The 14626-nt window shown below is 39.3% G+C and overlaps 1 protein-coding gene across 2 annotated transcripts in view; it reads left to right on the top strand.

Moving 5' to 3' along the window:
- Positions 1 to 14626, top strand: part of TBX15 (T-box transcription factor 15) — a 123049-nt gene that overhangs the window by 66024 nt on the left and 42399 nt on the right. For both annotated transcript variants that reach the window (XM_043878996.1, XM_043878995.1), the window contains exons 2-4: positions 7213 to 7426; positions 12326 to 12427; positions 14083 to 14254. In XM_043878996.1, coding sequence (XP_043734931.1) covers positions 7326 to 7426; positions 12326 to 12427; positions 14083 to 14254 — 375 coding nt within the window. In that variant the 5' untranslated portion in view covers positions 7213 to 7325. The remainder of the gene's footprint in view (positions 1 to 7212; positions 7427 to 12325; positions 12428 to 14082; positions 14255 to 14626) is intronic.

Consider the following 14626-nt stretch of genomic DNA (forward strand, 5'->3'; position numbering starts at 1 on the left):
ACAGACAACTAGCCAATCTGATCACATGGACCACAGCCTTGTTTAACTCAATGAAACTAAACCATGCCGTGTGGGGCCACCCAAGACAGACGGGTCATGGTGGAGAGATCTGACAGAACGTGGTCCACTGGAGAAGGGAATGGCAAACCACTTCAGTATTCTTGCCTTGAGAACTCCATGAACAGTATGAAAAGGCAAAAAGATAGGACAGTGAAAGATGAACTCCCCAGGTCAGTAGCTGCCCAATATGCTACTGGAGATCAGTGGAGAAGTAACTACAGAAAGAATGAACGGATGGAGTCAAAGCAAAAACAACACCCAGTTGTGGATGGGACTGGTGATAGAAGCAAGGTTCGGTGCTGTAAAGAGCAATATTGCATAGGAACCTGGAATGTTAGGTCCATGAATCAAGGCAAAGTGGAAGTGGTCAAACAGGAGATGCCAAGAGTGAACATCAACATTCTAGGAATCAGCAAACTAAGATGGACTGGAATGGGTGAATTTAACTCAGCTGACAATTATATCTACTACTGTGGGCAGGAATCCCTTAGAAGAAATGGAGTAGCCATCATAGTCAACAAAGAGTCTGAAATGCAGTACTTGGATGCAATCTCAAAAACGACAGAATGATCTCTGTTTGTTTCCAAGGCAAACCATTCAGTATCATGGTAATCCAAGTCTACGCCCCGAAGAGTAACACTGAAGAAGCTGACGTTGAACAGTTCTTTGAGGACCTACAAGACCTTCTAGAACTAACACCCAAAAAAGATGTCCTTTTCATTATAGGGGACTGGAATGCAAAAGTAGGAAGTCAAGAAACACCTGGAGTAACAGGCAAATTTGGCCTTGGAGGACAGAATGAAGCAGAGTAAATGCTAGTAGAGTTCTGCCAAGAGAACGCACTGGTCATAGCAAACACGATCTTCCAACAACACAAGAGAAGACTGTACACATGGACATCACCAAAGGGTCAATACTGAAATCAGATTGATTATATTCTTTGCAGCCAAAGATGGAGAAGCTCTATACAGTCAGCAAAAACAAGACCGGGAGCTGACTGGCTCAGATCATGAACTCCTTATTGCCAAATTCAGACTGAAATTGAAGAAAGTGGAAAAAACCACTAGACCATTCAGGTATGACCTAAATCAAATCCCTTATGATTATACAGTGGAAGTGAGAAATAGATTTAAGGGACTAGATCTGATAGAATGCCTGATAAACTATGGACGAGATTCATGATGTTATACAGGAGACAGGAATCAGGACCATCCCCAAGAAAAAGAAATGTAAAAAAGCAAAAGGCTGTCTGAAGAGGCCTTACAAATAGCTGTATAAAGAAGGGAAGGGAAAAGCAAAGGGGAAAAGGAAAGATATTCCCATTTGAATGCAGAGTTCCAAAGAATAGCAAGGAGAGATAAGAAAGCCTTCCTCAGCGATCAGTGCAAAGAAATAGAGGGAAACAATAGAATGGGAAAGACTAGAAACCTCTTCAAGAAAATTAGAGATACCAAGGGAACATTTCATGCAAAGATGGGCTGAATAAAGGACAGAAATGGTATGGACCTAACAGAAGCATAAGATATTAAGAAGAGGTGGCCAGAATACACAGAAGAACTGTACAAAAAATATCTTCATGACCCAGAAAATCATGATGGTTTGATCACTCACCTAGAGCCAGACATCCTGGAATGTGAAGTTAAATGGGCCTTAGGGAGCATCACTACAAACAAAGCTAGTGGAGGTGATGAAATTCCAGTTGAGCTATTTCAAATCCTGAAAGATGATGCTGTGCAAATGCTGTAATCAGTATGCTGGCAAACTTGGAAAACTCAACAGTGGCCACAGGACTGGAAAAGGTCAGTTTTCATTCCAATCCCTAAGAAAGGCAATGCCAAAGGATGCTCAAACTACCACACAATTGCACTCATCTCACACACTAGTAAACTGATGCTTAAAATTCTCCAAGCCAGGCTTCAGCAATATGTGAACTGTGAACTTCCAGATGTTCAAGCTGGTTTTAGAAAAGGCAGAGGAACCAGAGATCAAATTGCCAACATCTGCTGGATCATCGAAAAAGCAAGAGAGTTCCAGAAAAACATCTATTTCTGCTTTATTGACTATGCCAAAGCCTTTGACTATGTGGATCACAATAAACTGTGGAAAATTCTTAAAAAGATGGGGATACCAGACCATCTGACCTGCCTCCTGAGAAATCTGTATGCAGGTCAGGAAGCAACAGTTAGAACTGGACATGGACCAACAGACTAGTTCCAAATAGGAAAAGGAGTGCGTCAAGTCTGTATATTGTCACCCTGCTTATTTAACTTATATACAGAGTACATCATGAGAAATGCTGGGCTGGAGGAAGCACAAGCTCGAATCAAGATTGCCGGGAGAAATATCAATAACCTCAGATATGCAGATGACACCACCCTTATGGCAGAAAGTGAAGAAGAACTAAGGAGCCTCTTGATGAAAGTGAAAGAGGAGAGTGAAAAAGTTGGCTTAAAGTTCAACATTCAGAAAACTAAGATCATGGCATCTGGTCCCATCACTTCGTGGGAAATAGATGGGGAGACAGTGGAAACAGTGGCTGGCCTTATTTTTCTGGGCTTCAAAATCACTGCAGATGGTGATTGTAGCCATGAAATTCAAAGACTCTTACTCCTTGGAAGGAAAGTTATGACCAACCTAGGCAGCATATTAAAAAGCAGAGACATTACTTTGCCAACAAAGGTCCGTCTAGTCAAGGCTATGGTTTTTACTGTGGTCATGTATGGATGTGAGAGTTGGACTACAAAGAAAGCTGAGCACCGAAGAATTGATGCTTTTGAATGGTGGTGTTGGAGAAGACTTTTGAGAGTCCCTTGGACTGCAAGGAGATCCAACCAGTCCATCCTAAAGGAGATCAGTCCTGGGTGTTCATTGGAAGGACTGACGTTGAAGTGAAACTCCAATACTTTGGCCACCTGATGTGAAGAGCTGACTCACTGGAAAAGACCCTGATGCTGGGAAAGATTGAGGGCAGGGGGAGAAGGGGACGACAGAGGATGAGATGGTTGGATGGCATCACTGACTCAATGGACACGGGTTTGGGTGGACTCCGGGAGTTGGTGATGGAAAGGGAGGCCTGGCGTACTGCAGTTCATAGGGTCACAAAGAGTTGGATACGACTGAGCAACTGAATTGAGCTGAACTGTATATTTGAAACTTGCTAGGAAGAGAGATCTTAAAAATACTGATTGCACACACAAAAATAACTAGGTGTGGTAAAGGATGTTAACTAGATTTATTGTGATGATTATTTCACAGTATATACATACTTGAATCTTTATGTTGGACATGTGAAACTAACATTAGGTTATGTGTCAATTAATATCTATGAATGTAAATTAATCTTTTAGCGAGATAAAGTTAGTAAATAAAAGTTGCAGAAAATACCCTAGAATGCTACACTCACAAAAGTGTTTGTGTTTATTTCTACATGATGAGATTAAACGTGATTTGTTTTTTTTTTTGTCTTTTTGATCATCTACAGTTTCTATATCAGGGCTCCCCTGATGGCTCAGAGGTTAAAGCATCTGCCTGCAATGCAAGAGACCCGGGTTTGATCCCTGGGTTAGGAAAATCCCCTGGAGAAGGAAATGGCAACCCACTCCAGTATTCTTGCCTGGGAAATCCCATGGACGGAGGAGCCTGGTGGCCTACAGTCCACGGGGTCGCAAAGAGTCGGACACGACTGAGTGACTTCACTCTTCACAGTTTCTATAATAATACATACATGTTCCTTTCTGAAAAAACAAATTATGTAAGCTATAATATTAGTTTTGTTTCCAACCTGTGACAGTTAAACAATCAAGGATAGAAAATTACATGCTTCATTCATGTGATTGAAAATGTGGGCTGGTGCCTGCATTCTGTATGTAGAAGTTGTTTGGGCTTTAGTTTGTGAGGGAGTGAGACTTCAGGAGCACAGAGTATTTCCAGGCAAAGAAATGTCTCTGAAAATCCTCTTCATGGGAAAATAGTGCCTCTGCCTCCACATCTTGTCCATTTCTTTCTTAGTAACCATGGAATTTTCCAGCCCTCTTTGATCTCTTTCTTCCCTGAATTCCTATGTGACATACAGAAAAATATGTAATGGTATGGAGAACTGTGTGGCAGTAGTTGTCTCGGTCTCTGATTATTTATGAATGTTTCCAGTTTCTACTTGTTCTGTAAAGAGATCCGTTGTGTACTTGAGTATTTTCCAGAATCTAGCACAGTGCCGGGCACATAATAAGCACTCAATAAACACATAATTAATCAATACTAACTAACTGGAAAATTTCTCAAGGTTTGGATTCTGTTTCAAATTATCTACATGGTACCTTGTATAGGGCCACATGCTGATAGGTGCTTATTGATGGATTTGATTGAAACTATAAACAGAATACTCAATTCTTCAACTCCTATGCTAATGTGAATTTGGATCCTCAGTTTTTTCCTCATTTCATTATCTTGCCCAGACAGTTTATAATTTGATGCTTCTGCAATTTTTTTCAAGTCCCAACTTATCAAATTTTTCTTTCATGAATCGTGGTTTTGGTGTTTTATCTGAAAAAAAAAAAAAACCATTGAACAGCTAACAATCTATTAGAAATAGTCGGTCATTGAGTACTTAGAACTAAAGTCCCAATTAAGCAATTTGTATAATGATCTTTTAAAAAGGTTATCTCTTTTGACTTATTTACATGTGTTTTGGACTTTTTCCTAAAGTTTTGAAGTAGAATTTTTAAAAATGATGCTTCTAATTGAGGTAGCCTGGGTTAATCCTGAAAGTTGCATTAAGAAGGATTCTTACATTCTTCAAACCACTAGAGGTAGACGAGATTATGAAAGTTTTCAGTTCAGTCCTTCTAATTTGTACTGTGAAGAAATAGGTCCAATGTGGCTAAATAATTTGCCCAAAGTTATTCATTAGTCCATTTAATGTTAGATTCTGAGTACCTGTTTTATTCCAAATGATGAAGGGAATCATCACTCAGAGCAGAGACTTTTACTTCCTGACTCTGCAATTCCAATCCCTACCTCAAGCTGGCTGCCTTTAGAAATGGATCACTTAGTGCTGCAGTATCTTTCCTTTCTTTCCTCCTTCCTAAACACATGCTAGAGAAATCATGTGTCAAAAATTTTTGCCGGGCCCTACTTAGGTTGTTTATTTCCAATTGTTTCACAATCATAGCATGCTATGATAGGGAGATTTCATAGTACTTTGCTCCCAAAAGTAGGACAAGACTACTTTTTAAAAATCTTGCTTTGAGAAGATCTTGAAAAAGTCACAATTTTAGTGATAAGCCAGGAGCTCTGGGCATATCACAGAAACAAAATGGGATTTGGGAATCCACACCTCAGGGGGTTGGATTACTGTTTGGAGAGTTCGTGATGATGTCATGGCTCTGCTGAAAGGCAGACTGAATCAGGCTGGGATAGAGATTTGTCACTCAACCACAGCTCTCCCCTTAGATGAATAGCTCCACTTTTCTGTACTTGGAAGAGACCAATATTAGCTTCTGTTTAGTCCAAGGTATAAAATGATATGCTTAGACATGGAAAATCTGGCTATACAACTTTTTAATGTTTTTGATGAAGATGATGACTGGATCAGTGGTTGTGGATAAACTAAAGATTATGGGCAGAGGCTTCCCTGTTGTTTAGGAGCTTGGTTCAGTTCTGCGGTGTGTTGAATGTCTTCAGCAGTGAGGGTGAGGAATTGGGGAGGATGGAGAAAAACGACACTTGGCTTCCTATGGGCTTTGCAAAGCTGTGGGAGATTCTTGCTAGAAATGCTGCCTGGACTTGAGAGAGGAACACTTTAGGAATTGGAAGGAAAGAAAATTAAAGGTGTCATGAGAGGCGTTTTTCACAGGCCTGGAAACCTGCTCCAGTTAGTGAGGGTGGTCACTAGAAGGTCTGGCACTGTGTCCCAGCCTTCTTCTGTCATGTTAATGTCAAGGACTGGTGCCCAAGAGGTCCTGACCTTTGACAGCATTGAAAAGCCAGTTGTCAGAGTAAGGCATTGTTGTTTTTTAACCTCTCTTTATATATTTAATTAGGGGGTAGAGATCAGAATCCTAGATGTTAAGGGTGAGTGAAAGAAATAGGTTCTTAGGCTTGGTTTGCAGTATCATTTGACATAAGGAGACTGTACTAGCTACTCCAAGTTTGGAAAATATTAGGAGATACAATTCTTCTAAAAGTAAATTCTGAAAAGTTACAGACCTGACTCTAGCATTCTCTTTGGTCTGCATCCTCCCTAGTCACCCACTCCCAACCCTGCCCCTTCTTTGAGAAAAGAAGAATCAGGAGGAAAGGACTGTCTGGCCCCGCATGCCCGCTTTTTATTTGGTTGCTCTCAATCCTATCTTCCTGTTTGGATCAGCCCTCCCCTCTGCCCATACTTCAGAAACCAATCAAGGTGTCTCCTAAACTTATTTATTCCCTTTGTTTTAACCGCCTTCTTGGGGTAACTTTTTCCATATGCTTACATCCTTGCCTCACAACAGACTTTTTTTTTTCCTTTAAATCCAAAATGGCCCAATTGGGCTTTAGGGAAAGCCATTTACTCAACTATACAGCAAGGCATTTCTGAAGATCCCAAACAGCTTTTCATTACTGGTGATGACCAGGATATATAAATGGAGGGAAATTGCTGTGTTTAAAAGTAACTGACTGATGGACAGTGATGCTGTGTGGTATGGAATTAAAGAATACATTGCTGTTAGCATGGAATCTTTTCCCCCAAGTTGAAAAGTCTAATCTGGGTTTGCAGCTGGAGTCTGTGATGATGATTCTTTCTTAAAATTTGGCCTTTGTTTATTTTGTTGCCCCAGTTTGGTTTTATTCCCTTCAACACGGTGACATTCATACTCTTTCTATTGCCTATTGTGGACCAATTTTCTTCAGCTGTTGCTAGAACTTACTAAAATGCCAGATGTCATGTTGGAAACATGAAACCTGAAAGAAGATCATAAATCACAAAAACAAACCATAAAAAAAAAAAAAAAATACCCTGAGTACTGTGCTCTGGAGCTTCCCAGTTTTAAGCCTCCTTTTGTTACCCTTCTCCCCACCCCATCGTGCCCCCCACCCTGCCTCCATCTTTTTGAGGCCAGGGGCATGGGGGGAGTCAGCAGTTTCTCACCTAAGGCTCAATTGTTTATTTTGCAGATTCCGAGCAGAGCACAGGTTCCGACTCCGAGGTGCTCACTGAGCGGACTTCCTGCTCCTTTGACACTCACGCTGACCTGGGCCCTGGTGCTGCAGGCCCCGTGCCTGCTGCCATGTCTTCCATGGAAGAGATTCAGGTGGAGCTACAATGTGCTGACCTCTGGAAGAGGTTCCATGACATTGGAACCGAGATGATTATCACCAAAGCAGGCAGGTAAGGACAATTCTTTAATAGCCAGATTCAAAGACCAGGAGAACAAACTTAGGAGCTGTTACATTTTTCTTTTTATTTTTTTGTGGTAGATGGCCTTGGTGAAGACAAAGCCACTCCCATTCACTTTTCAGCATCTGGATATCTTGATAAAATGCTTTTTTTGTGTTTATTGGATTTTGCTATTTTCCTCCAAGGATCACTCAAACCTAAATCACCTCTACCCTCACAAACATTTTCTGCTTGCAAATGTGTTCCAGCCAGTACTAGAGATCCATGGTACATAACAGTCAAACAATAGATCACTAAAGCTAGTGTTACTTCACCAACCAGTGTTTTCAAGAGAAAAAGCTTGCATCTTCTAAGGCATTTAAATCAGCCAGATATTTCTGTAAGAATTTTGTTTTTGGTAAAATTTGGGCTTGGTGCATTTTTGGAACTCTGCTGATTGATTCTTTGTGTTTTACTGTTGGCTTGAAATTATCACTTTAATGGGACCTGCTGGAAACTCTTTCAAAACGATTTAGGTAGGATGATAAAAGTCTTAAAAACACAGCATTTCTTGAGATAAACACTGTTAATTAAGCTACTTCTTTATTGGTATCTTTACATATGTTCAGAGTTAGGTATCTGTTTTATGCTGGATATTCAACATGTATTACATTTTTTAAACTTCACAGGAGTCCTTTGAGGGAGGATATGATAATCCCATATATAGAGGAGGATGCAAAAGCTGGAAGAAGTTAATTAACTTGACTAAGGCCACACAGGTAGTAAAGGACAGCTCAGAATTCTACACAAATCTGTTTGGCTCCAAAACAGTTGTCTTAAGTATTTATATCTGTTCTGCCCTTTGAATTCAAATGAAAATAAATTTGTACTGAATTTTTTAGTGTATAAGAATAGTTCATTGAAATTAAAACAGTTATACTGGTTTCATATTTACAAAGTCAATCCACGTAGTCTCACATCACAGAGACCAAAAAGACTCACCTCACTGATTGTAAACTGTCTTTGTGAATCATGGACATTTAAAGCAAAAGCATGTTTTGACTGGGTCTAGTTCACTTGATTATGCATTTAGAGAACCCTCTCAATAAGATGTTACGAAAAGATGATCTTAAAATGAACCGCAGAAGTCTTATTCAGTTTCATCCTCCACTGTAAACCCCCTTCCTTCTTTAAGTTTTAGTAGAGAATAAAATCATTAAAAAAAACTTTATTTGGAGGAGCAATTTGAGTAATTGAAATACCTTTCAGAATTATTTTTTAAAAAATTGAAGTATAGTTGATTTACAATGTGTTAATTTCTGCTCTACAGCAAAGTGATTCAGTATATTCACACACCCGCACCCACACACACACATATATATATACATTCTTTTAAATATTCTTTTCCATTATGGTTTATCACAGGGTATTGAATATAGTTCCCTGTGCTATATAGTAAGACTTTGCTGTTTATTCAGAATTACTTTCAAAAGCCATCTTTTTTTGTTGCTTGAGTTTCAGTCTACATTTTGAGATATTATGACTTGGACAGAAACAGCAATTCAAGGAAGATATTTTTACTCTTTTTCTTAGTGTTTGTTAAGGGCATTAGTTTGGTGAGAGGGGAAATACTACTTTTATTGTCTAAAAGATTTTCCAGTTTTCTTTTGGGGGCAGTTTACTTACTACGGTTAACATTATGTCTGTGTATTTTAATCACATTGGTTCCTGATATCATTCCCTGTTCCCTGCACATCAATGAATTCAGTTTACTCAAACACTTCCTTGACAACTCTCCTGTGATGTCATTTCATGATTTCTTCTGCAGTGTTTTCTTTTCTGTATCTCTGCCTTCACAAATTCACTTTGGTACTCGAGTATATGAACTTCCCAGGTGGCTCAGTGCTAAAGAACCTGCCTAAAGAACCCACCTGCCCTTACAGATGTGGGTTTACTCCCTGGGTTGGGAAGATCCCCTGGAGAAGAAAATGGCAGCCCATTCCAGTATTCTTGCCTGGGAGATCCCATGGAGAGAGGAGCCATGTAGCCATGGTGGGCTACAGTCCACGGGGTCACAAAAGAGTCAGACACGACTCAGTGACTAAACAACAGCAACCTGAATATATCCAGGCATTCTGAGCACAGACCTACAGTTTGTTCTTTGTTCATATCCCTTTGTTTAGGTTTAGAAACTATATTCATTGCTTCCATGTTGGATTGCCTCAGCTAATAATGTTGCGATCAGTAACTCTGCTCAAGTAATTCTGGAACCACTCAGAAACATGCAAAGAAGTCTTTCTCTTCTGTAAATTTTCTTCATTCCCTCCCCACCCCAGAAACTGATTCTTTCCTTTTCACTTCATTTTTCTTCCTATGTAGTGTCCTTTTCAGTTTTAATTTCAGTTTCCGTTTTATTAGTTATGTGTGCCTCTCTGGTCTTTTTCCCTCTCAGACCTTAGTCACCATCTACTTCTTTTCACATTCCAAACTGTAAACTTGTTGATTCAGAACTACTGTAGTCTACAGAACCTGCATGGTCAGCACCATGGACAGAGGTGTTTGTAGGGATTAATGGGTTTGGAAGTCCAAAAAATTGACCTAAATTTAGGCATAAAATGAAAACTAAACTCATCTCATTTTGTGAATGTGAAAGATTAATTTTTCCTTGGGTGTTATGACATTGCTTGATATTCTGTGCTAAAATACTGACAAAAAGAAACAGCAACTTTGGTAAGATTTTAATGAGAGAATTCAAATATCAGCATAGAATTGAAAGCAAGAAGTCAGTGTAAGGATTGTTTAGTTCTTTTCCTTTGTTTTATAGATGGTGAATTTAAATGACTTATCAAGAGCCATACAGTTCATTCGTTTTAGAACTTAAGTACTGGGAAAAAACAGGTAGTTTCTCCACTCAAGGTCATATAAATGTTTCAGACAAAACAGATATTGAATTTAAAACCATCTGACCCTTTTTCTTGAAGTCATCAGGAAATAAATTCATCTCTTTCAGTGTAGTGTATCCCTCTGTTGCTGGCTGACAGAAACCACATTTTCTTATCTCAGGTAGTAAGAGAGAGGATTTTCTACCCCCAGAAAGATGTTCTCCAAACATTTATATAGACAGGGCAATCATAGGTCATGGTTCTTAAGAAGGGAATTAATGATCTATAAATGTATATACCAAAAAAAAAAAATGTATATACCAAGGTTCCCAAATTTTTGGAAAGAGTTAATGTGAATCAAAGTGCCTCACCTACAGTGAATGATAGATTTAGTCATTATGAGCAGCCTACAATAAAATTTTGTTAGCTCACCATAATACTAAAATAGAAGACTTTCTAATTAAACTTTAAGAATAGAGAAAAAAAATCTAAAACTGGAATACCAATAGGAGCTTCTGAAAGTTATAAAGTGAAAAAGAAGAATTGGTAATACTGACATTATTCTTTGCAAATATTTAAGAAATAGCCACCATTTCTATTGAAGATCTATGGTCACTCTTGTGCTTTAACCTCAAACAAGATTATGATGTCACCAACCTAATACCAGAGGACCTTTGTTTTCTGAGTAATTTTTGATGAGTAGTAGAGTGTGTGACTAGCACAGAAAGCCCCTCATGTAAACAACCGGTGCACATTTGTGAGATGACTGTCTGGGGTCAGGGTATGGTCTATGGCTGTGAAATGGAGCAAAGCCAATTAGGCCATATGTGGATCAAGCCTGTGACCTTGACCTCATTAGCACCGTGCTCTGCCCAGTTCAACTAACTGGCCCCAGATGGCTAAACTTAATGCAGCATTTTGTGTACAAGTACCCTAGAGCACATTCAGGGCAATCCACATTTTTTAAAAACTGAGCACTTTTTATGTCTGGCTCCTAAATGAATGACATGCAAAATAGCCTGATGTTTTTCTTCTTTCTTATGGTTAAAGAAGAATGGCAAATTTTATTTTAGTCTCCTTGAAACTCAATACCTCTTTGGGGCTGCTCCCTCTCCTCCTCTTCAATTATGAGGGTAGTTGTAAAGTGCCATATCCTGACCTCGCTTGCTTTGGCAAGTTTAACAAGCCATTGTGGTAGAAACAAGGTATTGCCCAGAGGCCACTAGAATTCATTTGGTATTTGCTTCTTATTCCACAGGGTCCTTCCTCTGACACACACGTTGACAGCCTGAGAACTTGCAGAAATTTTTCTACAGTTTTATGCATTAAAAAAAAAAAAACGTTGGTGGTCCTTTGTTTGAGAACTGGTAGCACCTTCCTTCTTTTCTTCTTTTCTTGAGATATTATTTTGAGAGTGGTAATTTTCAAGTAGACAATCAAAAAGTATTTCATGATCACTGCAATTAACTGTGATAAGCTACTTGGGGAATAAAAATATAAGTTATTCAAGTGTATTAAGTATAAAAGTGTAAGTATATTTAAAGATATTTTAGGGAATTCCATGGCTGTCCAGTGGTTAGGACTCCATACTTCCACTGCAGGCGGCCCAATTCAATCCCTGTTTGAGGAACTAAGATCCTGCAAGCTGCATGATGCAGCCAAAAAAAAGAGAAGAATATTACAGTCTAATAGGGAATGTATATACGTGCATTTTATCTATCTCTTGTCTCTCCATCTATCTCACATTAAAGATTAATAATGTAAAGCATGGTATGGTATGAGATCTTTGAGTATATGAATAATCAAACAGTTCAATTTAAGTTCAGAAGAGGTGTTATTTCAGCAGTGTAAATTCTCAGGATATTTGATAGTGGTAATTTTCAAAGTGAAAAAAAAACCAGCCAACTTTGAGAATTAAAGGATATGGGATATTGATGTGCTTCCTATTAAGAAGAGACTCATCAAATGTTTGCTCCTGCTACTTCTTCCCCTCTGATTGCTGAGCTTCCTGCCTTGTTTGCCATCACAGGAGGATGTTTCCTGCCATGAGAGTGAAAATCACTGGCCTGGATCCACACCAGCAGTACTACATAGCAATGGACATTGTACCTGTGGACAATAAAAGATACAGGTAATGACGACTGGCATGTGGAATTGTGGGCGTCACCAGCACCCGGGATGTTCTGTAAGTGCACTAGATGACACGTTTTAACAGTGCACTGTACAATGTACTGGATGGGGAACAGGATAGAGGATATGCCAATCGCCTGTGGCAGAGCACCAGACAGGAAGTAGTCACTAGAGAGGCAGGGAATCAGAACCAGTAATGGTTTGGTCTGGATCCTCCTAACATTTCTATAAAGACTGGGATTATATAGGGACTTCCCTGCCAGACCAGTGGTTCAGACTCTAAGCTTCCTCTGCAGGGGGTCATATCTGGTCAGGGACCTAAGATTCTGCATGCTACATGGCACAGTCTAAAAAACAAAAAATAAACAATTTTTTTAAAGTGGGATTGTATAGTGTATGTCAGCAAAAATCAAATGGATCTTAAGTCTAAAACTAATTCAATTAACATTGCAAGTGATTAACGTATTGAATGATTTGGTTAAGTGAGCTGAGATGATTTATTTTGAAAAGTGGTCAGAGAAGTGCATTAGTATAGTATATTCAATCATATACATGGTGGATTATCCTGTTATTGATGGAGAGGAAGAATGAGAGAATTGGGTAAGACCTCAAGAAGAATATCTATTTAGGGGAATTATTGGTAATTAATATGGATTATGAACAAGTTTGCTAAATAACTTTCCTTCAAAGCCATTAAAAGGCAACATAGTCTCCATGTGTCTCACTTCTTGTCGGAAACCGGTTGTGGCTTGATTGATCTCCTGAGTTCTCAATCACATCAGTGAGTCATGGCTCATTTTTGAGATATTTCGGAACTTGGCCCTAAGCCCATGAATTTGGAGGTTAGATGTGAATAGAGAAGTTCATTACTTGTATGTTAGAGGGAGTGCTGGTTAAGAAAAAAGTGGTCTTGTTGTTGGACTTAGCAGGGGAGATGCTCCTTTCTTTAAAAACATACTTCATTTCAGTGAAAATGGAGACCACTATCTTAGTGCAGCCATTCCCAGAAACACCAAGACTTCCCAGTTAGTTGTGTTTGATTAACCTAGTCTCATTCCAGTGACTTTGTGGGAAAATAATGTGGATGTTTAAAACTAAGTTTTCATCAAAATGCTTCAAAATTCAGAGTCTTGGCTAGGAAATGGTTAACAAGTGAGAGGCTTGGAGGGTCTCTGCACATGGCTGTGTTTTATAGGACAATATGGAAGATGTTTTTAATAAGGGACCAAACCCTGAGCAAGTGGCCAATGGATTATATGGTTTGCATTTGAAAGGTGAAAGGTTGCAGTAAAATACCTTTTCCATAGCTAAACACGTGGGTTCAGGATGCCTGTGTGCACACAGGGGTGCAAGGCAAGGAGAGGAAGAAGAAAGAAAAGGAACTGTGAGAATGTTTTCCTTGTGAGAGCTGCAGCTTTGATCATTAACCACAACACTTTTCTGCCCTCCCCCACCCATCTTGTTTCCAATTTCCATCTCTATTTCATTTTCCCTGGTTATCCACCCTTCCCTTGCTCCTTTGTATTCTCTGTTTAATCCTCCCTCCTCCATTTTTTTTCTCATTTGTGTCTCCTCCCTCCTGTCCCTAATTGTTTTCCGGGTCTCTGCTCCTCCCCTGCATCTGTCTCTGAATTCTTTCTTCCCTCTCTGTCTCAGATATGTGTATCACAGCTCCAAGTGGATGGTGGCTGGCAACGCTGATTCCCCCGTGCCCCCAAGAGTTTATATCCACCCTGATTCTCTAGCTTCTGGAGATACTTGGATGAGACAGGTGGTCAGTTTTGACAAACTCAAGCTGACCAACAATGAATTGGATGATCAAGGACATGTGAGTCAAATAACCCCATCTCCTCTACCTTCCTCTTTCCCTTTTTTTGCTCTAGAACTGACTAGTCCCAGGCTGTTTCAAATGGGTAAAAAAGAATCTCTATGCTGTTTTGAGTCATTTTAAGTAATTAAGCAAGCATAAAAGCTTTTTTTTCTTGTTAAATTACATTTGTTACAAATCTAACTTTTAGCAACTGTCTGTTATGTATCAGGTTGTGTTTATCAGACAGAGTTCTTGTGCTCTAGGAACTCACTGTCAAGTCAAGTCAAGACACTGTGTGTCGAGAAACACAGGACGAATTTCAAAATGCTGAGATAAATCATAACATTTAGTAGAGTAATTCCTATTATTCATATCATATAATTCATATTA

Source organism: Cervus elaphus, chromosome 20 (genome assembly GCF_910594005.1).
Source record: "Cervus elaphus chromosome 20, mCerEla1.1, whole genome shotgun sequence".
In the NCBI taxonomy this organism is placed as follows: Eukaryota; Metazoa; Chordata; class Mammalia; order Artiodactyla; family Cervidae; genus Cervus; species Cervus elaphus.